The sequence below is a fragment of the Leuresthes tenuis genome, unplaced genomic scaffold, assembly GCF_036924035.1.
Source record: "Leuresthes tenuis unplaced genomic scaffold, fLeuTen1.0.hap1 SCAF_3, whole genome shotgun sequence".
Classification (NCBI taxonomy): domain Eukaryota; kingdom Metazoa; phylum Chordata; class Actinopteri; order Atheriniformes; family Atherinopsidae; genus Leuresthes; species Leuresthes tenuis.
In genome coordinates, this window is record NW_027325357.1 from 28,193,126 (window position 1) to 28,220,891 (window position 27,766).

A 27,766-nucleotide genomic window follows, 5' to 3' on the forward strand; every position below is an offset into this window, starting at 1 on the left:
ATGATCCTGAAATGATGAACAAGAGTAACTGAGGAAAACAATAGCAAAACTAATGACTTAACAGAAACCCAAAAACATGAAAAAAACCTAGTCGTGACAGAAAAAACCTAAAGTTGTGACAGAAAAAAACGTAAAGTCGTGACAGATGCAGGATTACAGTTGCTCAAATTATATTTAGTTTGTGACAGGTCTGAAGTACAGTTTGGCCAGTTTATCACCCAGACTAGAACAAAGCAGTGTAGTTGTAATACATGAATAACCTTGTTTGGCATTCTCTTGCTGAAATAAGAAAGGCCTACCCTTAAAAAGACGACACCCATTCAAGCTCATTCATTCAATTTGAAGATTATATCCTCATTGAGAATTTGATTTAAGTAACATGCTTTAAACCAGCTGGAGATTGTTCATCAATCATCATGAATCTTGATGTTGTAATACATGTAGAAGATAGTCTGACATTGTTTTGCTGAAATAATGAAGACCTTTCCTCAAAAACACCTGATCTGCAAAGCAGCACATGTTACTCCAAAACCTTTTGAATCTTTGTTAAAACACAGCACCACAGATAGGAAGGCTGAAATGACGTCATGACTGGAGGGTACAGTAGGTAATTCCTTCATGACATGTCAGCTGAATAAATCCTGGGCTTCACTGGTGTGCCTTTTGTTTCACTGAGGTTTTTAGATGCTAACGTTAAAAATATGGGCAACTTTTAACCGAAGGTTTGAGTTTCAGTGACAAATTGCAAATCAGAATTTTAAACGGAAAAAGAAAGAACACCAATTAGAAGCTGTATTTCCTAATCTGGATATAATACATTAAACAAACTAATATTAGAGTGTTTTTTATAGACTATATTAGACCTAAGGGGCCCGATATAAAATGACTGGGTGTTGTGACTTGGAAAAGGCTTTGTTGCCATTCAGTGTTGGTTTCAGCTTTGTCACATAAGATTTCTCGAGATTCCTCAAATTATATTGTATATGACAGGGAATAAAATCTTTATCTTCTTTCAAAATTTTCATTGAGAAAAATTATTTACTTTGTGCACACACATTCATAAAGGTAATGTGTTTAACATTTAAACACTGCAAACCTTTTCAGTCTGTTGTAAATCCTGGTTTGAACACGTTGTCACTTTCAGTAAAATATTGGTTTGAAGTGATCAAAACATCATTGCTTTCTGATTCTATTTACACGTCACCCATCGTGGTTTCTGTTTCTGGAGACAGCTTTGTACATTCACTGTTTTCTTTGATCATGAAGTTAGCGGCCAATGCTCTGTTGATAGATTAAACACTGTACATGATATGATGGTAACAACTGTTCATTGTGTCAATTCATAAAAGATGTGTAACAATGAAAACGAGTAAATGAGTCATACAATTATCACACCTCTCTCCCAAAATGACCATCTATTGGCTCTCATTCATATGACTTTCCAGTATAGGCTTACCTCTTCATTTTTTTTCATACTTTTATCCATGACTTATCAAATATAATAATATCCTGTGTCATAGAACCTCATGTTTTCCTGAGCATGTCCACCTTTCCCGTTTCCCTGCCACCGTCTTCTCTGAGGCCCAGTTTCAGAAGACAGTTTAAGATGAGTTCATACACAGATAGATTTAAACAGCTGTGCTGTATTTTTTCAGTCAAGCACAATCCTTCCTCCTGAAGAGCCACACTGGGGTCACTCTGAATGTCTCTTTATAGCTCATTACTGCTGTTGATGTACTGACATTTTTAATCTCTCATAGTTCCCTTACATAAAAATCTGATTTGTACCCTCTTTTTTTCTGATTATCTATTAGGTCTAATCTGAGTTTTCATCATAAATTTGACCAACAAGCCAATATGCTTAATCTATTACTTGATGAGCTGGAGGTAAATATGGATTGAGCATATGGGAAGATGAAGAGAAGAGAGTGGAAAAGCGATTAGAAGTGGTTGGAAGGAAAAGAGGATAAGTTGGGCCTCATCTTTTGCTCTTCTAAGTCTATTACGGAGCACATGTGCTCATGTTTGTTTGGTGTTAAGTGACTGATAGACGGCTGAATAAATGCAAAACCAGCGATTTAAAGGAGGAATATCCACTAAGACACTGGTAACCATTGCCAGGCTGGTTCTTTGCTCTCTGTAGCATTCTTTTGGAGTCTAATGTTTCCCATATGTTGGGGAGATGAGACCATGGCAGCAATGACATGGGGCTCGAATGAAAAGAGACAAGAAAGTTAAGAAAAAAAAAAGATCAAGAGATCCACTGGAAAAGACAGTACTGCCAAATCAAATAACACTTATCTCAGACTGGAGTTTTTACAAAGTGCTGTCATAGAGGATGAAGGAGGAAATTAATCCTTTTGTCTTGTGGGGTTTTTTCTCATTTTGATGGAGGCTTCTCCACAAAAATGTAAACGTTTTGATGGAATTCACCATTATTTCACTCTCCTTAACCTTCGGCATGTTTTCTCAGTTACTCCCTTTTTTTCCTTTCCACATGTTAAGCATATATTTCTTTTATCCAGCGAACATGAAAGGACACTGCTTTCGCACAACCTCCTGACATCTGGTTGTTGCCAATATTGTTAGTTTTGTGCATATATTGAGGGTCTAGTGTAGTCTATATTCTCTATTATCCTTTCATTAAATCACAAATCTAGTGTTCTGGCTTCTGTAAACACCCACTTCCTCCAAAGCTTTTCTCTCTCCTTAACTTCTCACCCACCATATCCATCTGTCATTCCTCCTTCCTCCTCCATTTACCTCTGTCCTTTTTCCTCTCATCAGGCCCAGATTCAGCTCGACTGTGGGGAGGACAACATCTGCGTCCCTGACCTCAAACTGGCCGTTTACGGGTGAGAGGAAATCCCCAACCACAATGTTAATGTTTTTTCTTTGACCATCATTCAGTATGGGTGTATTGAATCTAAATTGGTTGTCAATGAAAGCAATAGTATTAAGTCTTTGAATTGAACATGCAGCAAAGCTTGCTTGAGGGATCCTGAATATATCATTCTGAGGATCTGTATTGCCCAGTCCTTAGCTTGTGGAGGTCGACCTCCTGTCTCCAGCTTCCTTTGTGCAAGTCTTCAGGTATGCAGATCCTCTCATATGTTTCCCCATACCTGATGGGGTGCAATGACTTTTGTTGCAAGACTGTCTGCCATCCTAAGGATTTGCTTTGCTGGCGTTGGTTTTAAGGCCCAGCGTGCCTCTCTGAGAATTAACCTTAACACATTGCTTTGTTCTTTCCCTGACTGTCCATTTCACATGTCCTTGCACCTAGCTCTCCTCCGTCCATGGGTGAAAACAGACAGTTTAAACTCAAAGGTTATCAGTGTTCCCTTTTATGTCCTAAAAACGACGATCAGAGCTTCCCTGTTGCAGTTCAGTGCTGACATAAGTGGAAAAAGAGTTCAATAACCACCATCATAATCACAAAATCACCCATGGGTAGATTTGCTCACCTTGACAGTCCTAAGGGAGAGATTTATCCTGGCAACTCGTGAACAAAAAAAGAAAAAAAGGCACCCATTAACATTAGTGTTGACTTCTTAGCTAACTAGAAGCTTGTTATTTTATATGGAGATAAAAAAGTGGTGTTCAAGTTCATCTCGGTACAAACAAACTCAACCAGAGACGCCTCTCCTGCATTTTCTTCTTAACCGGGATGACAATTTCTGTCCATGTGAGCGATTGACTAAACATTTTGTGACAGTCATGAGACTGGGAAGACGGCAAGAGATGAAGAACAAATAATGAAAAACATACAAAGATCATAAAAACACAGTTTAACAGGCATGTGCTGCGAAAATCAATTTCAAATGAAATAAAAGAAAAAACTTGAAGTGGTTTACTAAAATCAGGGGAAAAGTTCTGTATAATGACAGAGACCTCTCTTTGATCTTTTTCTTATATATATATATATTTTTTTATTTTATTTGACACTCATCAAAGAAGAAGAGGGAGGAGGAACATAGTTGTTTGCTGACGAGGATGCTCCATCGATCTACATGTCTCCAAAGGTCCAGGTGTAAAAGTAGAATTTATGAAACATTGGGCACCAATGATACACAGACTTCAGGAGTTGAATTTTGTAATAAAATGAGGAAGAGAACCTTTAGAATAAGTAAATAAATAGTTTAATTTGACAAAGGCTGAGAACAATACAACAATAGGTCTCTTTGTGGTTCAGAACTTGGCTGCGCCCTGGAAAGAATCTCATATTTTATTAATTAATTGTGCTTGCTTGTTTGTGAATGGACACCAGAGAAATGTTTATCAGGGTCTCCTCCATTTGAAAAAGCAAACACACACTCTGACTTTCTCCTCTCAGCCAGCAAGGTCTATTGTGAGGAGTGTTTTGCATTAAGTGGCCATGTGATTTCTCTTAGCTGCAGAAATACAATCAGTGCTAAAATTTCTCATGAAAACTCAAAGATCTGCATTTATGGTTGCCTCGGGACCAAACTCAAATGATTCAGCACTTCACTGAACAGAGTTTCCTCTCACTGACACGCTGCAGGACGCAGCAGTTTTCTCAAGCTCGCCAACATTCCACAAACAGTGGGATGTTTAACAGTCACAACTCACAGGTCTGTTGCTCTATATTTGTTGGATCCCCTGGTTTCAGTTATGCTTTTGTTAGCTTTATGATTCACAGTTAAATTTTTTCAGCAAATTAAATTCAGTTCAGTGAAACACGCTCAGTATCTGTCCGTTCTCCGCATCTGTGGAGAGTAGGTTTTATGCCATCAGTGTTGCTTCCTCTACATTTGTTAAACTTGCCCCAGGCCTAATTAAAATCATATGGTGGTTATCTTACCTAGTGAGGGGTCACTGCCCCCAGATGACAGGGGGAGGGTGGAGGAAACGGACTGAAAGAAGAGCCCTAGTTCCAACCCTCGACAGACTCTTTTCTCCTCTTTCTGCACAATAGAAACTTAGATTTAATACCACCAAGTGCAGCAGCAGCAGCAGCAGACCGGAGGGTTGGAGGGTGTCGAGAGGATTTAACATAATGCTGAAAATGTTGGCAACAGGGACGCCACTGTGAACATGCAGAATGCAGTGGGGGTTGGTTTCCTGAGACAAATCACCGTGATCGGAATTGGGTTGTTTCCCAGGTCGGCCACGGTCAGATATGTAGAAGAAAATGGCCTTTGGGAGTGTCTGGAACAGAGATGCATTGTCTGGACAGGCTTTACATCCCTGATTTTCATTACCTTTTAGGTTCCACTTGGGGATTTTGGTCATGCCCTGCACCTAGTGACTTTAAACAGACGGGGCAGCGCAAGCTAACATGCGCTGGTATGCAGTCTGTAAATGGACGGTGACGTTTTCAGTCACTTTTATTGCAGTTGATAGAAGCACTATTCAAGATGGATGAAAGTGATGGCTGAAATACAAAACACTCCTTTGAATCTACTGCCATGCTGTTGGTTTTGTAGGGGTGATTCCGTCTGCTAACGAGAGTCACAGAGTACAAAAAAACACAAACTGAGTAGTCCAACAGTGTCAATAAACACACTTGAAACAGAGGAAAAGTACAGCAGACAAACAACAGTAGAGACTCCCTCCCACCCTGAGATGAAATGAAACAAGTGCACAGAAGCCCTTTTTACATTGCTAGTTCATGCTGGTACTGATGTGCCTATCTGTCCTCATTGTAAGCTATGAGTACTCAGTAGGGGTAAAGATTGATGCCCTTCTGAGCCAGTTGCAGAAGCAGTCATCAAGCTGAGTCTGTGCCTATAAAGAAAAGCCATCAGCGCCGAACACTTCTCTCAATGCAATCATGATGTTGTCACTTATCTGATTCTGCAGCACAGGCTTGCTGTTTTAAAACGTACACCTTTGCATGCAGAGTAAAGTTGAGCTGCGCTTATTGGTTAAAGCTCAATTCACAGCTTACAGTTCCGGTTGTAGTTTAACCATCTATCGGAGGGCTGATGATGTGGGCTTGTTCTGCAGCCACAGGACCTGGACACCTTGCAGTCATTGAGTCCAACATGAGCTCCTCTGTTTACCAAAGTATTCTAGAGTCAGATGTGAGGCCATCAGTCTGACAGATAAAGCTTGCCTGAAACTGACTCATCAACAGGACAATGACCCAAACACAGCAGCAGATCTACAACAGAATGTGTGAAAAAGAAAAGAATCAAGGTGTTGCAAAGGTCCAGTCAAAGTCCAGACATCAACCTGACTGAAATGCTGTGGTGGGACCTTAAGAGAGCAGTTAATGATGTAAACCTCAATGAACTGAAGCAACTTTGTAAAGAAGAGTGGACCAACATTCCTCCAAACTGATGTGAGAGACTGATACATCATACAGAAAATGAGTCAATGCTGCTAAAGGTGCTTCCACAAACTGTTGAATGATGTTCCTATTTGGTTTTTCACTCATTGCTTGTGCATTTTATCTTTTGTCATTTTGTATTATGTAATATGTTGTTGTTCATCAGAGGCTGTAATTACCTAATTTAAAGACAAAGACAAGGCCCAGACGATTTTCAAAATGATGTCCTGATGTATAAAATCTTTGATAGATTTGATAGATCCATTAATTCATGAAATTAATTCTCAGTGTTATACAGTACCTGTCAAACGTTTGAGCACACATTAATTTTGAATGAGCCAGTGAGTCCATATGTTTGACTTTATGTCCAAATGGTGAAAGAAAAAGCATACATTTCTTTTATTTATCTTTTTCCCTAAATTCTGAACAGTTGAAAATAAAAGAGCCTCAGTCTGCATTAAATGTTTTTCGTAAGAAAATCACCTGAGACCCTACAAGCTTGAAAGGAATCATAGTGATGTTGTTGTGGGTTTTTTTTCACAGTGACAGAGCAGAGGTTTACCTGGGCGATGAAAACCCTTTGAGCCTGACCTTTAACGCCAGGAATGAGGGAGAGGGAGGGGCCTACGAGGCTGAGCTGTATGTGGTGCTGCCCCCAGAGGCCGACTACAGCGGGATAGCTCGCAGCAATGCGGTGAGGCGGATGACAGTCTGTGTAGCTGTACACTTAGTGAGGACCTTTATGAGTCTCAGCTGAGGGTTGAAAGTCTGGAAATTTCCGGTCCAATTCCCATATTGCTGTGAACTGTTTCTTCCAGCAAAAGTCATGCAAAATGTCTTTGTGTTTTTTCTCAGAGTTTGACTCAGCTGACGTGCAGCTATGAGGCTGAAAACCAGACTCGCTATCTCGTGTGTGATCTGGGAAACCCCATGAAGTCTGGTACCAGTGTAAGAGTCCGAAAAACCCACATGTTGTTCTTGGCTCTGTTCCCCTTTTTGTGTTTCTGTACAATTAAGTCAAGTCAACTTGTGTGATTCATTCACAAGCAAACGCAACATGTTTTTACACTGAGCTGTTAGAAAAGTGAAAACACAAACCTAATTCTTATCTAAAGACAGCGATCAGTTCCTTGTTTCAACATGTTTCTAAGACAGAAAAAGAATTCAGGATCTGCTTCTCATTACTAACTACCTGTTTAAACGTGAAACCATCACAATTGGAAGGCATTAACTGAATTTTCTGTGTGTAGTCATGGGCCGGCCTTCGGTTCACTGTGCCGAGATTGAAGGATACTCACAACACTGTCCAGTTTGAGCTTCAGATACGAAGGTAGGTCAGTTCTTTCTCACTGAGAGCCCTGGACTGTTCGGTCAGATGTGGTCACGTGTGGTTAATGCGCAGGCTGAATTAGTTCTAACCCTGCTGATTGTTCAGTTGCCTCATGCATGCTCAACATCATTGAAAACATTTTCATTTGGAGGCAACTGACTAACGCACAATGTCACGAGAGAATCCCTCCAGGTTCCACGATATCTGCTTGTGCCTGAAAAAAAGAGAGAAAGTTCCAACCAGTCTTTGTTCTGCACAGACAACTACATGCATGTTAGAAATGAGACAGTCCACAGTGCAGCTCCTGTTCACTCTGGGTCAGGTTTGCTTGTGTTGGATAGAAAGATGCTTCATCTAAGCTCCTGTTTCTGTATTTTCTTAAGTGCCTTCCCTTTTCATTACGATTTCTGCAAAGGAGTGTCCAGATCTTTCTGTGTAACAAACCTTGAGCCCCTTATATATATGCATGGGCATGTAAACCAAGGAACAACCGGGTCTAGGGAACATTTTGGAGGTGTGGATAAGGCTGATTCTCCTGCAAAGTCTCTCCTCAAAACAATCCTCCGGGTTGTTCCTCTGCAGCTCCTCTTCTTTGCCTGTTATGTACTTTTTCTGAATGGTAATTGAAGCAGGCACATACATATTCAGCTTGTTCAGTCTGCACAGGCTGCATGTGGTCGGCCGCAGAGGGACCTGGCAGGCCTTTGTGTACTGGTGAGGATGAAAAATAGTAATGTCAGCAAAGGCCTTGCGAACAAGCATTAAAACACAAGCTATGATGGTTGCATGGGTTGAGATGGGCACTCCACGGCTCCATGTTGTGCTGTATGTACTTAAGGATGCCCGTGTTAACAGTGCAGGCTTTGTTTCTGCATTGTTTGGGACAGCAGACAAGTTAACTGCAATACCACACGCCTCAATCTTCAGTTCCTACTGACAAGAAGCCAATCAGAGGTGCTAATTTGAATAGATGAGTTCAAGATACTTCATGTCATATGTCATCTGAAATTGTGTGACGCCACAGCTGTTAAATTCTATCAAATCTGATGAAGTATTCCAAAGTGAACTGATTTAAGATGTAAATCTCTTTCAGTGTTCTCAGCAGTGACATCTTTGGCTTTTGCTCACTCGCAGCTGCTCATGGGACAGAATTATTCGCTCGGTCATTGTCTAACTATAAAAACTGTCAGTGCATAAGCTTGAACTTTTTACTTTTTTATCTAAAAACAAGATAGATATTGCAATGATTTTAATCACTTAACTGACGATTGAGCCAAAAGAGTGTCAGTTATATCCTTACTGAAGCAGCAGAAGTACTGCAGCTGCGAGTCACTCAACATTGTCACTGGAAAACATCAGTGAGACTTTGTACAGCAACAAAAGGCACAACTCATAGTTACTATGATTCCACTTCACCTGTAACAATGCCAAAGATAAATGCTTTGATTTCAGCTTCTTTTTGACTTAAAAAATAAGAGCGACATCTTTAAGTTCCCACAGGCTTCTCGAAGTGTGATTTTAATATACTAATTTTGGCAAATATTTGTCTTAAATCTCTTTTCATATTGCATTTCGTAAGATAGTAAAATCTTTGTGAGTCATCCACCCTTTTGTCTTCCTGCGTGTTGCAGTAAAAATGCTAATAACTCAGAGAGTGAGGTGGTGCTGTTTGAGCTGGAGGTTGCTGCCATGGCTGATGTCATCCTGCAGGGGTGAGGCTCCATTGTCAATCTTCCATCATTTAATTTAATTACATTCATATAATGATGATTATTATGACTGGGGCTAACGTGGCTGTGTTATCGTGGCTCTCGCAGTGTTTCTCGGCCAGACAAAGTCATCTTTCCTCCTCCCAACTGGACTGTTAGTCACAGCCTGGGGGAGGAGCAGGACATTGGCCCTGAGCTCCAACAGGTTTATGAGGTACACTGTGTTATCTGTTTGAGGTTTTTTAAAAGAAAGCATATTTATATATTCAGTGTGATGTTTGTATTGCGTTTGCAGCAACAATATCTAAGTTCACTGTATGACTGTCTCTCTCAGTTGGTGAATAATGGCCCCAGCGTAGTAAGCCACTCAACCTTGGTGGTGAAATGTCCCCTGAGGGCTCCCGGCCACGAGCTGCTCTATCCTGTGGAGGTGGTCACTGAGGGGCCACTCAGCTGCTTCTCCAAAACAACCGTCAATGCACTGAAACTCAAGGTGAAGACACAGGTGTCAACACACAAACGGCTTGGTTGGCATGGAGACACCATTATCTTTGGTCTATTCCCGGCCCTGAACATTGGATTGTGTTTGTTATTGACTCTGTCAATGTATGCAGCTTCAGCCTCCAGCAGCAGAGGGTCCTGCATCAATGAAGTCCAGCACAGAGCACCACATCCAGAAGAGGGAGGCGTACAGGGGTCCTCTGATTGAACAAGGAAACCTGGTGAGACATAAAACAGAACTGCCTTCTGCTGAGCTTGGACACACTTAGTTTTCTGGTGCCAAGATCTATATTGTTTTGTGCTCTGATTTAACATGGTCTTTCTTTAACAACGGCAGGCTCATTCTGAAAATGTATGCAGTTGAACCTTAGCTATCATCTTTTCATTGAACAAATGCTTTCTCATCACAACCTTTGTTACCCAGAATGCAACGTTTTGCTCAGAGATTAGGCTGATGCTAGTAGCAGCTAATCTAGCCTTACCGTTAGCCTCGGCACCCCTGGAGCTATGAAGGCCTATCAAACCTTTACTCTGACTTTAAACAGAACATCGATAATGTGATAAACTGTGAGTAAAACTGATAAATATCAGTCATGTGTGAGTAAGTTTTAGCCTAGCTTAGCACAAAGAGAGCAAAGGGAAACTGTTAGCATAGCCCTGTTAAAGACAGAAAATGCACACAGAATCACAAGTTTCAGAATCACAATTTTTTTCTCATGTATTGACAAACCAAGCAAATCTGAAATTGTAAACTTAGTGAAGAGTCTGCTTTGGTTTTGATTTTTTCTCGAGTCTTTTGAAAAACATTTGTTTCTTGTCAGTGGACTCCATGTGTTCCATAAAGACTCCAGGAGGCCCCTTTCTCTTTCCTCCTCAGCTCAACATGTCAGTTGAGTCTTGGTGATGTGAGTCTGCAGATCTGCTCTCTCCAAACAGGCCACAACACAGGCTCTCAAATAAAGTCAGTACCCTTGTGTTAGGGTCTTCATTCCCACTGTGTTTTCATTTAAAATGGCTCTGCTGAGAGTCCTTTGGATTTGCACGCAGAACAGCAAAACTAAAACCCAATCAGATTGTGAGAAAAAGAAGCCTTGCCTTCTGCGCTGAACATTTAAATTCTAATGAGGTCATTTGTTTTAACAGAGGAAATGGGAACAGATATGATGAGCTCTGGTCAACATCTTCCGCTCCTCGCTGTAATTGTTTGTGAAGTGGAGTTAATTAGCATTGTGATTTATAGAGCTATTTTGGTTCAGCGTGCGTCAGTGACTGGGATGTTTGACAGCCCATCTCTGATGGTATTTAAAAGCACTATGTGAGCACCAGAGAACCCAGCCACATGAATAAGTAACTGCTCATCCTCCCATCCTCCACAGTTTCACTGCTGAATATTAGCATTAGTTTTACACAGTCAGTGCTTCTTTAAAGAGTTTTCACACAGCTGGAATGAGTAAGAAAATAGCACCATCTACAGAAACTCTCTGAAAACTGTTTTTTAATGTAAACCTTGAAATCTCTTCCTATCTTTCAGAGGCCTTTTTGAAAAAGTTAGCCTTGTTCTTTCAAACTTCTTTGTAGTATTAGTCAAACTACACTTCACAACTATTCCTGTAAAATACTCCAACCTTCGAGAGGGAACAACAATTGCAACAGTGTGGGAACTATGCTGTTGTGTCGCCATATTCAGGAAACTCACCGATACTCGTGATTTTTTTTCTTAACAAAGTCCCAACCCCTGCTCATTCCTGGACATTTCTGTCCATGTGTGCAGTTCATGGGAAGTGCTGTTTCTTGAAGGCCAGCGAAAAGTGAAAAAGTATTGAATGGACAATTAATTTTTTAAAAAACCTCTTCTGCTTATTTAAACACATGAAGAGAAGGACACGGCATACTGCTGAAAAAGGGCTCTGGTCCACAACTGTAGGTTTTGTGGAGTTGTAAATGTCAGCAGAGTTTTACCGACGTCGTCTTGTCGCGGAGCCTTTTTTTTCATGTCAGCTCGCTATAAAGCAGTCACTTTCAGGTCTTTATAATTTCACTGAGCACTGCCTAACACGCGGTCCGCTCGAAGATTTGGGGACAATTTTAGACGGTTGGTGATGCCAAAACTGTTCGACTGGCTGGTGATGTTCAAAAGATGCTGAAAACAAACAGAGCAAAAGAAAAAAACCCACAAAGACTGTAAAAAGATGCACGTTTTTATGTTGCTTTAAAAATCACTGCTAGAGTTATGATATCTGTCAAAGCCTAGGAAACATTCCATTGCATACAAGTCTTGTGGCTATGGATGAAGTTTATGGCAACAGCTAAAGTGGGTCATTTGTATTTTGAGATCATGATATAGTTTACTTATGTCTCTTCAGGAAAAATTGTTCTTGGCCTCAGAGTTACTGTCGCACAGACCTTTAACTGCCCAAAGAGGCACTGAAGTGCCAAAGTTCACAAAGTGTGGAAGTTTCATATGTTCAACAAATCAAGCTTTTATGAAAATCTAAAGTGCTTTTGAGGGACTGTAAGTCCACGATGTCTTGAGGGAAAATGACTTAACGATAGAAGTGGTGACGTTTGGCTCTGTCCCCTGCAGACGTGCGGTACAGTGGAGTGCTGGGAGCTGCAGTGTGACGTGGGGCTGCTGGAGAGAGGAGGCAGCGTCATCCTGACTGTGCGCTCCAGACTCTGGGCTGAAACCTTCATCCAGGTGAGACTACAGGGGCACGCGCGGTAAACATACAGCTGACTGCTAGTACGAGGGGGTAAAAGTCAAGGGTAAAAGCCCAGAGCAGAGTCGAGGTGTAGGCCGTGACAGTGTGAAGCAGTCTGTGCTCACATACTGCCCTCTGCTGGAGGGTCATAGTTTTTTCATTCTGAATTTTAGGCACGCTCTGCATTAATTATCAAATCTCATAACGGATCAGATCGTTTACTTTCAATGACATCGGTATATTTCATCATATTTCCACACATTAAGTGTGAACTGTATGAATACATAAAGCATGCTGATTCAAAGAGTTTGATCTGATCTGGTACCCATTGATTGTGCTTTTGTCCTTTGCTCGTCCACAGTGGCCCAACAAGCACTACGTCCTGGAGTGCTCCGTTCAGTACAAAGTCAACAGTATGCCATATTCTATTCCTCCCAAATTCAAGCCATCTGGATCCAAAAAGGTAAATTCATCTGGTTTCATACGTTCCTTGTGATTTACACGTGGATGCCAGAGCAAGGTTTCACGCTCCGCTCTGTGCTGTTATTCAGGTGGCGGCGGCTGTGATGTGGAACAAGCCGGAAACCCACTTCTGGGTTCCAGTGTGGATCATTATCCTGGCTGTTCTAGTAGGACTGCTGTTGCTGGCACTGCTCATATATCTGCTGTACAAGGTAAGAGGCAGAGAAAGAACCATTCTACCCTACAAGCACCATGGAAGAAACACACTTAGGAAAGATCTGATGTGATCCAGCACAAGCAACGGGCCGAGCGAGGCTACTTTATGTGCAACGGCACCCTGGGGCTAAAATTTATTAAGGGCCCCTTAACCCTGTCAACTATTTACCCATCCAGTCGTCTCACACATTGTTTAACTTTATTTATTTTATGCACAACGCATCAGCTTACACAACACAGCTGCTGCTACTCCAAAGGATATCGTATGAATTCTGGGCCAATGTCCTTTTTTCCTCACATTTAATTATTGAATTGTCACGTTGAAACACACACACACACTTACCAGTCCTTACCATGCTTTTTTTTTTTAAATAATCACATAAAATCACACCTTTTATCAGCTAACACATGAAGTTTGATCGTTCTTATGTATACAAATGAGGAAATCATCTGTTTTTGTAATAGCATCCAGTCTGGCATGTTGAACTGATGTTGACAAAAGTGTAGTTAAAACACTTTCTACAAATTCTACTGTTATTTCCATTTTGAAGTGAGTTTGAAAGTGCAATGTGTCGATGTACTTCCAAAATGGAGAAAGATTGGATGTTTGTAGAGAGCTTGTTGAAAAGTAAGTTTTCAGTGTTTATTTTAAAGCATGATTTTTTAGGCCTGTGTTTGGGCAGGGGAGGGGATGATGATCTTTTTAAAATGTTGCTTTTCTTTGGGCAGTAAAGTGCCATGATCTGAGAAGTAGTGGTGGATCATTCGTTTTTAGTGGTCACAGCTGATGATGCACATTAGGGAACTATGACATGATAGTGGACAAAGTTGCTGGAAAAAAAAGCCAGATTTTGAGACTCCTGGATAAACTGAGGTCCATCCATCCATCCATCCATCCATCCATCCATCCATCCATCCATCCATCCATCCATCCATCCATCCATCCATCCATCCATCCATCCATCCATCCATCCATCCATCCATCCATCCATCCATCCATCCATCCATCCATCCATCCATCCATCCATCCATCCATCCATCCATCCATCCATCCATCCATCCATCCATCCATCCATCCATCGTAGTGCTAACCTGTAGAAGCAGGTGTCCTCACTGATGTTGCTGTTCCTCTTCCGGCTCGGCTGCTGCCTCTGCTGGGAAATTTTTGACCACGACCGTGGTGCTACCACTTCCTTTTTTAATCAATACAACTCATTCTTTGAATAGGAAAGACAGACTCATCAAATATCACACTTGGTTTTTGCCCCCAGTACAGACAACTGATATTGATGTTCTAATAGTAACGATTCTAATGATAGTGGTGGATAATGATATTCTTTCCTAACTTACGTGTGATGACTTGTATGTGATCTCTCTGTGTTTCCCTGCAGATGGGCTTCTTTAAAAGGGCAGATCCGTATGGAACCACCATGGAAAAGGCCCACCTCAAACCCCAGGCGTCCTCTGAAGCTTAGATCCAAGACAAGGTTGTCCCCCCTGCAGCTGTTCCAAAGAACTGGAAGTGTCACCACATTCCCAAACAAGCACCCCCATTTGTGCAGGGACAGTTACGGGTGCTGTATCACTGGAATACACTATCTGGTGCTGCACTAAGATGCCAAAGCAGAGAAGACGACAGGGGTCATGCAGGTGATTATGCACTGCTGTTTTGGACATGAATCTGTACAGTCCGAGCCTCCTCAGGAGCTCCTGCGTGTGGAAAATTCCTCCTAATCATGGATGAACTCAGATAAACAAATGCACCTCTAACAAAAGGCACTAAAGCTTGTCTTTTTCCAAAGAGTCGTATTTTAAACCATGTTTGCAATCCTAATGTTTTTTATCTCTTGAAATTCCTGCGTTTGTATGATCTATACACCACTTGTTATTTATGGCACAGTGTTTTCCTATTGATTGATTGAATGTTGTACTGTCTGCAGGAAACACCTGATGGAATTGCAATGTTTGACTTGAATCATTCCTCTCCCATATTGGGAGGTTGTGTGTTTATGATGCAATGTAATCACTGTGTTTGGACCTTTTGTTGATGTGGCTCAGAATAAAGCCTAATTTTGTATACCCACCCACAATCCTTTTCATGGGTCAGCTGTGAGTCAGTGGAAACCAAAGAGAGACAGTATTATCTGAATGAAGAGGCTGAAGTGAGGACCAGCAGCTCAAAATCTCAGGCCATGATACTCTGTTGTAAAACGTATGAATCGCCCCCTGCAGGTGGGGAGGACCGACAGGCAGGTTGGAGCTTTGGGGAAGAGGAAGTTGCAAATTGAAGCTCTCAGTTTGCCAGACAGTTTACACATTGGCCTCATCTATAGTCATGAACTGCAGACCCAGTTAGTCAAAGACAATATAAAATTTTGACCATGACATTTGATCAAGTTAAGAAAATTAGTTGTTAAAAAAAATGATTGAATATTGATTGTTAATTATTGAGCCTCCTTAATTGTTATGACAATAAAAACGATGAAGTTAGATGTTAACACAGGAGCTACTCATTTAAAAACTCACTTTAATAACAAAAATGTAACCTCTAGAAACCAAAGCTTGTTTTGTCATGAGGTTTTCTAATATTTTGGGATCTCAAGTAAGAAAAAAAAGGGCGTATTTCTTGTGGAAACATGAAAACTCGTTATCAGGCAAAGCTAAGCTTTGTTATCTTGAGATAACAGAGATAATAGAATTAACAGAAAACGTCATGATACATGGTATAAAATGGGTTAGCAGCATTTCATAGCATATGCTGCAGTATTGGGAGTGCCTCCGCAGACCTGCAGATGCTACAGACAGCTTTCTTCCCTGACATGTGGAGTCTGGGCCATGTGCTTCACAGGCAGATCGATGTTGGTTCAGAGGTTCAAATTTTTCCACACAACTCAACTCAGTGTGATGGGGAGTGAATGCATCATAGAATGACCAGGATGGATCCCCTGACTGGAAATAAGAAATCATTTTCATCCATTGAAAAGTTATTTTTTGTTTACTCTTCATTTAAAAACAGCTTGATTTTAATCACTTTTGTACGCAGTTATGGGCTAACTTGCATATAAGATAATGATACCTCAGTGTCATGTGCATACACTGGTTAACAGGAGTTGCTCATGTTAAGCAGTGCATACAGAGATACTGGCAACGCAGTCTTACAACACAAAGATGAAAACACAAATTTACGACTGGCTCAAAAAGTAGTTGATAACCAGCTAAATACTTATGAGTCAGTTGCTGAGATATCTATGATCATTTTATGATTTACTGACTACTTGTGTGAAAAATAAGCCACTGCAGCTGATGCGTTTGCTCTGATTGATATTTGTGCTGAGTGTGTGTATGTAGTGAGCTGCTGAATTCTGCTGGATGGACGCTACTTCCTGCAGTTTGGGTGTTTTGTTTCTCTCCTCCTCCTGCCCTCCCTCTCTCTTTCAGTGTGTGCATCTGTGTGTGTGTGTGTGTGTGCCTGCATGCGCACGTGTGCCTATAAAAGTCTCTGTCACGAGGGTGCGATTCTGCAGAGGAGCTCAAGTGGTGTTCAGGAAAAGAGACAGAGGGAACAGAGGACTCTGCTTGTCATTCCTTGGCTGTGAGTAACATGCATAGAATTCAAATAGTATTATGAATTCAAACAGGGCTTTACATGCTGTTTACAGTAGAAACATGTCATTGAGATGCATGTGCTGGATCTCTTCTCCCTGTGACTTTGAGACAGATGACTCAGCTGTTTGTATGTGGGGTTAACAGTGAAATGCAGTGCAAATGCAGTGTTTGATGCACACTGATCTGTTGGACTGACTGTCCACTGGGCTTCAGATATAATACACCTTCAGACAAAACTCAAACATTAACAAGATAGTTACTTGTTATAGAAATTCCCCAAATCAAGGAACATTTCAGGATTTGTGCAGTCAGACACACTGTCCAAACTGGACATGAATTGAATGGTTAGCTAAAGTGCTCAGCTGCCCCCAGTTGTTTTCCTGCCAATAGATGTATGTCTGATGTCTGGTTGATCCTCTGTGATGCCTCCTATTCAGCAAATAAAGATCCAGCCTTTCTCTCTGTCTGCTGTGCTTTGAGTCAGCACACTGGGTATTAGTGATTGGAGATACCAGGTGCTCCCTCAAATGAGCAGGTTTTCTTTTTTTAACCTTTTTAACCAAGCAAGACACAACATTGTTTGTCAGTATTTAAACTAACTGAAACTAAAGATTTTAGTTTGTCTAAAAAGCAATCAGCAACAGTTCTTTTAAACCGTAGAGGTGGATGGTATCAAAATTTATAGGAAAAAGCAGTGGAAGGAAACACTGATTTAAGCTGTGGCTTCTGTTTTTTTTTTCTTCTTTTTTTTGTGCTAAAGTAGCCATTCCTACGTGTTTCCGATCATGGCCAGAAACCTGCTGAAGAATCCCAGTGGGGAAGGTAAGACACCATTATATCTCTGGATATAGGATCTGTAATTATACCAGTAAACAAGTTGGAGAGAAGTAACAATGAGGTTATTGAGTATGCTAATGCAGGCAGATATGACCTACAATTCTATTTGGAGACTATGCGACCTCTTGTGGTAAGTGCAACTGTACGTAAAGTGTAAAAATGGCATCTATTATGGTGCCACAGTGTAAAAAGAATGTATTTTAGTCAGAACTATCATCTTTTCTAACCCTAACCAAGTGGTTTTGATTTTTAAACCCTGACCAAGGAAGTGACATTTTGTTGTAGCATGTGTTTAAATGTAACCAAGGCAAACTGTAAAATGGCGACTATAGATGTGACAGTCAGACTGTAACATCTGTCAAACCTTGGTCTTGAACACTTGTTATGGATGCATGACTAATGAAAAGTGTTTTGTGTATGATGCGCCATCGAACACCCCAAGCTTGTTAAAGGAAATGCTTGATAATGATGTATGTCCTGATTTTGAAATGCTCATATGAGTTGTATTTCAGTCCTGCAGAATGTAGGAGAAATATAAAAGTTGTATAACACCTGACTACACTACCCAGAGAACAATTTAATCAGTAAAATTTAAGACCTGAATGTGTTATATGCAAACTGTGGCTGATGTAGCTTTGAGCTGCTAACCCATAATTATAACGGAAATGGATGTTGGATTGCAAATTATAACATGATATAATGTAACATAATATAATATATATATATAAATTTTCTTAATGTACAGCGCTTTGGTCAACCATTTGTTGTTTTTAAATGTGCTTTATAGATACATTTGGATTGGACTGCATTGGATAATATAATACAATTAGTTAGACATGGTGTTGGGGCCCTTTGGTGCTGGTCATAACTCAAACTCTAAGAAACCTGCTCTTACATTCAAATCGACAAATTAAACACTTCATAGAAGAATAGATAACACAGACTTGAGATTGTGGATTCCCTCCTCCAGAGCAGCTGGAATTCTGGGAGCTGACGGAAAATGGCGGGAGCCAGTGGAAAGTGGAGGACATGCCGGGAGACTGTGGTTACGACTTCTGCAACGATGGTGTGACCAAATACTTTGCAACTTCCTTTGAGTGAGTGAGACTATCATTGTTATAGTTAATGACCACTGTCTGGTGTAGAGTGTAAAAAAAATCAATTCACAGCCAAATACAAATACACCCTCTAGAAGGGGAGGGGTGGTTATTGTATTGGTGCAGATTTAGAGCTTGACCTTGTGAGTGAGTCTATGGTGTCATAGGGGCTTGAGCCTATCCCAGCTAGCAGTGGGTGAGAGGTTAGGTGCTACCTAAACAGGTCACCAGTTCATCATGACTAAAACAGAGACAAACTACCATGCAGTCACATTCAATCTATGGTCAACTTGGAATCACCAATCAATTTAACATCGGACTGTGGAAAAAAAGACTGCTCAGAAACAGGGGTGGAGTCCAGACGTGACCATGGCCACCGCCCATCTAAAGCCTGACCACCCTTCTGGCCATCCCACATAACCGATAATAAAGGCTTTTAGAGGGCAACTCGTGAGCCTCTTTCACATTTGTGACTGAGACTGATTCACCTTCAATATGTGTCATATGTGAAAACACAGAGGTGGAATGACGTGCTGATACACCTTTGAGCCTTCGAGGGACGTAGTAAGAGAGGCAGAAGTGATCCGCTTGTGTGTGCTGACACACATCAGGCTGGCATTGTGGCACTTCCCACACAAACCAGCGGTGCTGTGGTCACTCAGTTGATTCCACCACGTCAGCTTGATGCATGTAAGGACAGTGATGGGGGGCTGAGCCACCTCTGTTTGGCATTGCAGTATTTCTTATTCACGCTCACATACAGATGATATTCTATACATGCAGCTCTTTTCAAACTGAGGGCAATGTGAGGTTGGCAAAGGACACATTGACATGGAGAAAGGCTGGTGATCAAAACACAGACCTCTGAGCTGGTGGATTAACTCGCTATCTGACTTACGCATGCCCCTAATCAGTCAAGTCAGTTGACTGGCATTCCTATGTCTATTTCTGCTAGAACTTATTTTCTGTTAAAATGTACTTTTTCCTCACCAGTGTTGCTTCATGGTCTGCCCAAAGTTTACCTGGGTTGGGTTTCTCATGATCAAACTGTAAGATAAGTTGTAATGTGGTATCTCCTCCACAATCAAGGACCGTTTGAGATTTGTGTTTTTTCTTCGTACTGTGGTTAAATCTGCTAAACTGGTATGTCTTTAACATGTTCAACTCATCTATCTCAATGCTATCTTAACTCTTCGTATGTCTCTCATGTGTTTGTCTTATCATTTCATCTCTGTTTATCGCCTTACGTATTTAATTTTTATCTGAAGGTGAACTGACTGTTGACAGTCATCCCAATGCAAAATCCTCCTGGTTAATTAAAAACCATGCATTCCAGGTTGTGTCTGAAGAGACAGGTGATCGACCTGTTAGCAGAGGGTTACTCCTCTGAACAACTGGATGCTCAGCCTGCCGTCACAGTGGAAGACTGGTAAGACACAGCAGGATAGGGAGGGATTCACAGTTTCTGTCAGTGAGGAATGCCACAGATTAAAGCGAGGCTCATCCTGCAGGTTCTGCGGCAGGACGGACTGCGGCTGCTCCTATCAGATGATCGTGTGTCTGCTGGACGAGAACCACGAGGTCCTAGAGGAGTTCAAAGCTGAGCCAGTAACTCTGGACCCTGAGGGTGATGACTGCTCATGGAAACAGGTTTTCAAGGCCACTGCAATGTTTTATTGATGAGATAACAGGGCACAAAAAAATCACTTTTAAAGATATAAGTTCAAACACAGAGAGGAGATTGCTCTTTACATTCTGTGCATTTGATGCAGGGGCCTACGCTGATCACTGTGGTTTGTCTCTTTCCTTGAACACCAGGTCAGCCATACGTTCTCTGACTACGGACCTGGGATGCGTTTTATCTCCTTTGAACACGGAGGGCAAGACACCAAGTTCTGGGATGGCTGGTTTGGAGTCCGGGTCACAGGGAGCTCTGTTACTGTCGAGGCGTGAACAAGAGGGAGAGCGGGAGGAGGAGAGGGGAGCCAAGTATGGTCAAGGAATAGTGTGAGGTAGGGAAGACTATGGAATATGTGTAAAATGAGGGCTTCTGAGAGTTGGTTCAGGTGAATGAAGGGGACCAGCTTTACATTTAAACTCAGTGTATTTTGCTTCTGCCCATACAAAGGAAATCTAGTGCTGCAGTGATTTCATCAACACTCCAAAACACCCACATAGCTTTAATAACTTAACCTAAAATAGCAGCTTCCAGCACTAGCATTAACCATAATCTGTAAACTACTACCTCTGCACAATGACGCATCCTTGAGTTAAACTAACTGGTGTGTTTGATGGACAGTGTGGAAAACAAACAATTATTCAAATGGGATGAAATAAACGGAACTGTTACTGTTGATACAGAATTCAGTGGTGTGCTGTTGTGGTTTGTCCTTCTCAATAATAAAACTGCTGCAGTGGGTTGAACATCTGAGGCAGGAGTTATCATGTTACCAAGTAGACATCTGGTCACACTGGCTTTCTTGAAGGGAGTGAATAAACAGCAATCGTGTAAGTTTGGTACACAAAAAGCCTATTTGAGGTATGGTTACTTACCAAAGTGTTGAGTCACCCCGCATTTATAATTTGCCTCCAAGCAGCCAAACTTTCTTGTGCTATTTAAATTGATCTTAAGCAATTAAGTTCTGAAGTTCTTTCTGAAGGTCTTTCAAAGGTTTTCTTTGGACATTTGGACATTGGCTGCCGTTCCAAGAAGGTAATAGATGTCAAGAAGCTATTCTTAAGGAAGGGAAACAAGGAGAAAAGGCTGAGGTTTGTTTCAGAAAATTGTTTTTCTTCTGTGTTTGGCATTGTACCTGGTGTTCATCTGTCTTAATAAGTGCCTTTCAGTAATCTTCATTGTGTGCACAGCTGACCTTACAATAAAGTGCTTGTTTGCTTCACCCTAGCAGGCTACTCTCTAATTTACTGTGCTGTAACCACAGCAAAGCTGCAAGTGTCCCGAACTTCTCAAATGCACAAGGAAGTGGAATAATGCATCTAATGTGCTTGAATAATGTGCTTGTCACTCTCTTCCACCGTCTGACCTTTCCTTGGAAGAAAATAAATACACACAAAGACAATTGTTTTACACCTTTATTTCAGTCTCAATTTGAATTTTTCCACAACAAACTTGGTGTTAGGAACAAGATTCAGCGAGCGATTCGTCTGAACTTTCTGACGGACAGAGATCACAATCGTCTTCAGTTCTACCCTGTGATGAGTTCAGGGACAAGGGGTCGACCTCCGGGGCCCCTGAATGTCAGAATTGGGATTCCTAAGGAACCTGATAATAATCCTCTCCATCACACGTAGGGATGGGAATCAATAACCAGTTCTCAAAAAGATCTGGCTCCCAGTAGTTCAATTCCGTGTTGCTAATCAGCTTGCCTAACCGGGGCTCACACCAAAAGCAGGCTCAGAGGCAGGCTCAGAGGCAGGTTCAGGGGCAGGCTCAGCGGCAGGCTCAGAGGCAGGCTCAGGGGCAGGCTCAGAGGCAGGCTCAGAGGCAGGTTCAGGGGCAGGATCAGAGGCAGGCTCAGCGGCAGGTTCAGGGGCAGGCTCAGAGGCAGGCTCAGAGGCAGGTTCAGGGGCAGGATCAGAGGCAGGCTCAGAGGCAGGCTCAGAGGCAGGTTCAGGGGCAGGCTCAGGGGCAGGCTCAGAGGCAGGTTCAGGGGCAGGCTCAGGGGCAGGCTCAGGGGCAGGCTCAGGGGCAGGTTCAGGGGCAGGCTCAGGGGCAGGCTCAGGGGCAGGCTCAGAGGCAGGTTCAGACGCAGGCTCAGAGGCAGGCTCAGGGGCAGGCTCAGGGGCAGGTTCAGGGGCAGGCTCAGAGGCAGGCTCAGAGGCAGGCTCAGAGGCAGGTTCAGGGGCAGGCTCAGGGGCAGGCTCAGGGGCAGGCTCAGAGGCAGGCTCAGAGGCAGGTTCAGGGGCAGGCTCAGGGGCAGGCTCAGAGGCAGGCTCAGGGGCAGGTTCAGGGGCAGGCTCAGGGGCAGGCTCAGAGGCAGGTTCGAGGCAGGTTCAGGGGCAGGCTCAGAGGCAGGCTCAGAGGCAGGCTCAGGGGCAGGCTCAGGGGCAGGTTCGAGGCAGGTTCAGGGGCAGGCTCAGGGGCAGGCTCAGAGGCAGGCTCAGGGGCAGGCTCAGAGGCAGGTTCGAGGCAGGTTCAGGGGCAGGCTCAGAGGCAGGCTCAGGGGCAGGTTCGAGGCAGGTTCAGGGGCAGGCTCAGGGGCAGGCTCAGAGGCAGGCTCAGGGGCAGGCTCAGAGGCAGGTTCAGGGGCAGGTTCAGGGGCAGGTTCAGGGGCAGGCTCAGGGGCAGGCTCAGGGGCAGGTTCGAGGCAGGTTCAGGGGCAGGCTCAGGGGCAGGTTCAGGGGCAGGCTCAGGGGCAGGCTCAGAGGCAGGTTCGAGGCAGGTTCAGGGGCAGGCTCAGGGGCAGGCTCAGGGGCAGGCTCAGAGGCAGGCTCAGAGGCAGGCTCAGGGGCAGGTTTGAGGCAGGTTCAGGGGCAGGCTCAGGGGCAGGCTCAGAGGCAGGTTCGAGGCAGGTTCAGGGGCAGGCTCAGGGGCAGGCTCAGGGGCAGGTTCGAGGCAGGTTCAGGGGCAAGCTCAGGGGCAGGCTCAGAGGCAGGCTCAGGGGCAGGTTCAGGGGCAGGCTCAGGGGCAGGCTCAGAGTCAGGCTCAGAGGCAGGCTCAGGGGCAGGCTCAGAGGCAGGCTCAGGGGCAGGCTCAGGGGCAGGCTCAGGGGCAGGCTCAGGGGCAGGCTCAGGGGCAGGCCGGAATTGCTAAATTCTTAACAATTGCCATCCCTACTCACAAGAGACTTCCAAATGTTGGTTGAAATAATTATGAAAAATAACTTGCAATAGTCTTTGAAAGTATAGAATCGTTTTACGTCAAATGAATGGATAACGTGACAATAAGGGCCTGAGAGAGGATCTGGGATCCTGAAGACCATTCCAAAAATTGAAACAGCCACATAGAAATGACAAGGAAGTTTGTCCAGGTGAGTTCAGGCTGTGTTGAAGAATAAAGGTGCTCTGACCTCATTTCAATATGGTAAATGGTAAATGGACTTGTACTTGTATAGCGCTTTTCTAGTCTAGCTGACCACTCAAAGCGCTTCACTACATGCCGCATTCACCCCACTCACACACATTCATACAGCACGTCATAGGATATAACTACGTGCTTTCTAAGCATTCACACACATTCATACCCCCAATGATACACTGGGGTTCAGTGTCTTGCCCAAGGACGCTTCGACATGTATCCTGGGGAAGCCAGAGTCGAACCACCGACCTTCCGATTGGTGGGTGACTGCTCTTCCTCCTGAGCTACAGCCACATCTCTTCCCCATTTCCCAACAAAGAACTCAGGGGGGCTCCAGTTTTGTGTTCTGCTATGTTTTAAGAGCAAAATATCATGTTGATACTTGGGAGTTTTTTTTTCTGCAAAATGAAAATGTATGAAGTAGAAATTGGTTTACGTAAAAAGACCCTCTTCTAAGGATCCCAAGATAATTCCGAGTGGGTCACAGCACAGAGGACAACAGGGGTGAGGGGCTGTAAAGGATAAAGCTACTCACAACTCCATCCATCCATTTTCATTACCTGCTTCATCAGAGGAGCTGGAGCTCATCCCAACTGCTAATGGGCGAAAGGCAGGGTACATCCTGAACAGGTCCATCACAGGGCTACACAGAGACAAACATACACTCCTAAGGCCAACTTAGAGGGTGGGAGGAAGCCGGAGTAACCAGAGAACCTATGCATGCACGGTGAAAACATGCACACTCCACACAGGAAAGCCAAGCAGAGATTTGAACTGGGAACCTTCTTGCTGTGCGGGTGATCACCGTGTAGCCCGACGTACAACAAGGGACTTTCTTTGTAAAGCTTAATGGTGAGCGGCGTCATTAATGCTTTAACACTTCATTTTTTGGACAGAAATTCTACAGCTCTCAGAAGTGGAGCAAAATAACGAAAAAGAAAAAAAGAATGAATTCACATATCAAATGAGCCGAAATATTTAAAAAAAAAATCTTTATTTTCATAAAATCAAATTTGTAAAATACAACCAAAAAGTCTATGACACGTTAATGGAAACATAATTATTTAGATTGCAAAGTTTGTGACGGTTGAATAAAATGCTGTAATAAATGTACGGATCATAGCAGATGATGCGTTCAGTGTAAACACCGTTTAAACTTTAAAGCTTCACCGGACACTAGTTTAAAGCAACAGAAAATTTCACTGAAATTGCACTTCTTGTTCTGCCATTCTTACTTGTATCCACTGTGAGGGTTTGTTTGAATCGCACTCCTCCGGTCGTTGCTAACGTTTATGATACTCAACGAGTTCACTGTAACATTATCATTTATAACAGGACGTGTTAAGGTATTCTAGCAATTCATCATCTAATTAGCAGAGAACAGCTTAAAACTCGGTCACCATTCACTATTTCCGGTGGTAAATTACTTAAAATCTGAAGCTTTGAGGCAGATTTCGTAGCTAGTGCCTCTATTTCTCCAAGAGGCTTCCAAGGCAACCTGAGGGTTGTGGGGTTCGCTGATCTGGTCTGCTGTGCATGTCCTGCAACAGTGCTTTTTGGTACATGTCGAAGTCATATCCACTTAAATGCCAGGACACAAGGTTTCCCAGCAGGATATAACTTCTGACAAGGGGATCACTGTTGCTCACTTCACCCGACAGTAGATCTAATGCTGTGGCCGATCAGTGCACATTTCTAACTTGATACAAATACTGTGGGGCAGATAACATTGAACTGTCTGTTGCACAGTGAAGCATCCAGTAAGCCAAAAGTAGCAAGTGCAACATGAAGGTGGAATTTGCATGTATGCAGATTAAAGAAGTACTGACGTAGTTTTACATTGTAAACTTTGTTTGTCCTGTTTAAAGGAAACTCAGATATGCTGCGTAAATAAGTAGTAACAGTGTTCAAAACAAAGAAGGATCTCTTTGACACAAAGTTCATTTTGTGACTACCAGTGCTAATGCGGAGCCGTTTTTCTCAATTCAGAGCGGGTGTCTCACAAAGTCAGTTACAACCACCAGAAACTGTATTTTATTCAATAAGCTCCTTTTAAGAAAAAAAAAAATCGGGCCTCACTACCTTGTGTGTGTACTAGACCCCCTTTTAAAGACTACGAGGGCACGGCATGTTCTCTTTTACTGGGAAAAGTTACCTGTTTTGAAGTATTTGAGATATTGTATCAACACCCCCCAATTCACTGCCATTCTCACTGTGGTGCTATTTAGTTTGACCTGAAGAGCTTTAGCTGGTGTAACCAATACTAAACTTTACATTAATGAAGCAAAAACTGATATCTAAAGATTAGGAAAGGTCTATCCTAGATCATTAGGCAACACAGTCAGGAATCTGAGTTTGTCAAAGATCAGAGACAAAGATTGTATTCTTCAACCACAAATATATCTGGGAACAAATGGACGTTTTAAAGTCTGTAACAGTGCAAGGGAGTGTTTAACAGTGTGTTGTTCGATGGTAACGCACTCTGGTCCGTGTAAAAGAAGGAGGCAGAGCAGGCGATACCGTCGTCATTCTCCTTGTGACTGCATCTGCTTACAAAAAGCCTCAAACTGCTGCTGTTCCAACTCCGTCATCACTTTGTTCAAAGCATATATCTGTAAGTTAGACAAAGTTGATTACGCACCGTGAAGAATACTTCTAGAATCATCAGTAGGCGGATTGAAAGAGAAAAGAAGGTAAGTTGCTCACCTCTGCTCTCTGTCGCTGTTTGAGCTCTTGCTGTGCCGTCTTCTGCTTGGCTCGGTCTCCTCGGGTCGGGGTCGAGTTCAGCTTTGGTTTGTCCTTACGGCAGGCGGGCTCCATCGTGACAGCCTCTCACTCAATAGACCTGAAAGGTTTAAGGTCATATGCTTGATAATTTAATTGTCTGAGAGAAACCGTGTTATGCAAAAGAGAACATATTATGACAGGACTGCCGTTTTGTTCTAATATGGCCAAAAATAGGCTAATCTGTTGGGTGACTGCCATTTTGCTCAACATTTAAGTTCACTTGCAGCATCAGCGAGGTGAAAAAAATTCCAACGAATGGTCAACTTCTTATTAAAGCTTCTCAAATGTGATTTGCTGCTTTGTCAGCCATAAAATGACTGAATAAAATAGTTTTCATGTGTAACAAGTCAATTTAATATATCTACTTGAATGTGGGACATTCTAATAGCTGTCGAATCAGTAAATACATCTCTATTAACCAAGCATACAAGCTAATCTAATAGAAGTTTATCATTCTCAACATTAATTGTAGCGGAACATACGAACTAACGTCCATCTTAACGGACAGAATAAAAGCAACACAAGCGACACAAAATATTTACATACAATAATATCAGTGGTGGTAAACGGTGCTCCACGCCAGAGGTTAGCTAGACTAACGAGTGTTATCATTCAGAAATAAACCTTGTTGTAGGTTGTAACAAGTCAGCTAATGTTAGCCAGCTTTGGTTTCCTTTTACACACCCAACATTTTGAGTTCAGATAATGGCGAACTTACCCGTGATAATATAACAATTTAGAAAAGTCAAAGAGAGTAACAAAATGGCAAGTTATATTGTGTCAAGCTCTAAATTGGCTGGAGGTAGCTACTGGTAGCTACTAGCCGAAACAGCTGTTATCAAGGTGTCACCAGTAAACAAATCCGTGTGTGCCAGTGGAACGTTTGCCTAAAGGTTCCGGTGTAGAGCCGTGGCGCACCGCTTCTTCTTCTTCTTCTTCTTCTTCTTCTTCTTCTTCTTCGATTTTTGTTGTATTAAATTTTAACTGCACATCACCGCATGCAAGTGTTGTTCAATGAAATGCAATGCAATAAAGATAAAATATATAAGTAACAATTGGTAAGATTACTTTTAATGAATTGTAGCTACTCATATACCTGACTTTCTTGAGGCAACAATAATTTATTTAGTATCACTTGGAAAATGGGGAGCAGGAGCAAATTAAATAGTATACATGATGTAGC

At 42.5% G+C, this 27,766-nt stretch overlaps 3 protein-coding genes across 4 annotated transcripts in view; 2 read left to right on the forward strand and 1 right to left on the reverse strand.

The window, feature by feature from the left end:
- Window positions 1-15,308, forward strand: part of LOC140303916 (integrin alpha-5-like) — a 40,102-nt gene extending 24,794 nt beyond the window's left edge. The window contains exons 19-30 of the mRNA XM_072382897.1: window positions 2,788-2,855; window positions 6,842-6,992; window positions 7,154-7,246; window positions 7,549-7,628; window positions 9,260-9,340; window positions 9,446-9,551; window positions 9,672-9,830; window positions 9,952-10,059; window positions 12,423-12,536; window positions 12,902-13,003; window positions 13,092-13,214; window positions 14,610-15,308. Of these exons, the coding sequence (XP_072238998.1) occupies window positions 2,788-2,855; window positions 6,842-6,992; window positions 7,154-7,246; window positions 7,549-7,628; window positions 9,260-9,340; window positions 9,446-9,551; window positions 9,672-9,830; window positions 9,952-10,059; window positions 12,423-12,536; window positions 12,902-13,003; window positions 13,092-13,214; window positions 14,610-14,693 (1,269 nt within the window). The 3' untranslated portion in view covers window positions 14,694-15,308. The remainder of the gene's footprint in view (window positions 1-2,787; window positions 2,856-6,841; window positions 6,993-7,153; window positions 7,247-7,548; window positions 7,629-9,259; window positions 9,341-9,445; window positions 9,552-9,671; window positions 9,831-9,951; window positions 10,060-12,422; window positions 12,537-12,901; window positions 13,004-13,091; window positions 13,215-14,609) is intronic.
- A 1,399-nt stretch (window positions 15,309-16,707) lies between these two features.
- fbxo2 (F-box protein 2) lies at window positions 16,708-21,822 on the forward strand. 2 transcript variants are annotated; one of them, XM_072383213.1, is made up of 6 exons: window positions 16,708-16,810; window positions 17,588-17,646; window positions 18,632-18,758; window positions 20,095-20,187; window positions 20,270-20,408; window positions 20,577-21,822. In XM_072383213.1, the coding sequence occupies exons 2-6, from the start codon at window positions 17,610-17,612 to the stop codon at window positions 20,709-20,711; spliced, it is 531 nt and encodes a 176-aa protein (XP_072239314.1). In that variant the 5' UTR covers window positions 16,708-16,810; window positions 17,588-17,609; the 3' UTR covers window positions 20,712-21,822. The 2 variants fall into 2 exon arrangements, with proteins under 2 accessions (XP_072239314.1, XP_072239313.1); XM_072383212.1 differs by having other exon boundaries at window positions 16,710-16,810; window positions 17,585-17,646; window positions 20,577-21,821.
- Window positions 21,823-24,835: 3,013 nt separating this feature from the next.
- svbp (small vasohibin binding protein) lies at window positions 24,836-27,441 on the reverse strand. The gene is made up of 3 exons (XM_072383214.1): window positions 27,302-27,441; window positions 26,503-26,641; window positions 24,836-26,408 (listed from the first exon to the last, which is right to left on the reverse strand). The coding sequence occupies exons 2-3, from the start codon at window positions 26,614-26,616 to the stop codon at window positions 26,322-26,324; spliced, it is 201 nt and encodes a 66-aa protein (XP_072239315.1). The 5' UTR covers window positions 26,617-26,641; window positions 27,302-27,441; the 3' UTR covers window positions 24,836-26,321.
- Between the last annotated feature and the right edge of the window lie 325 nt (window positions 27,442-27,766).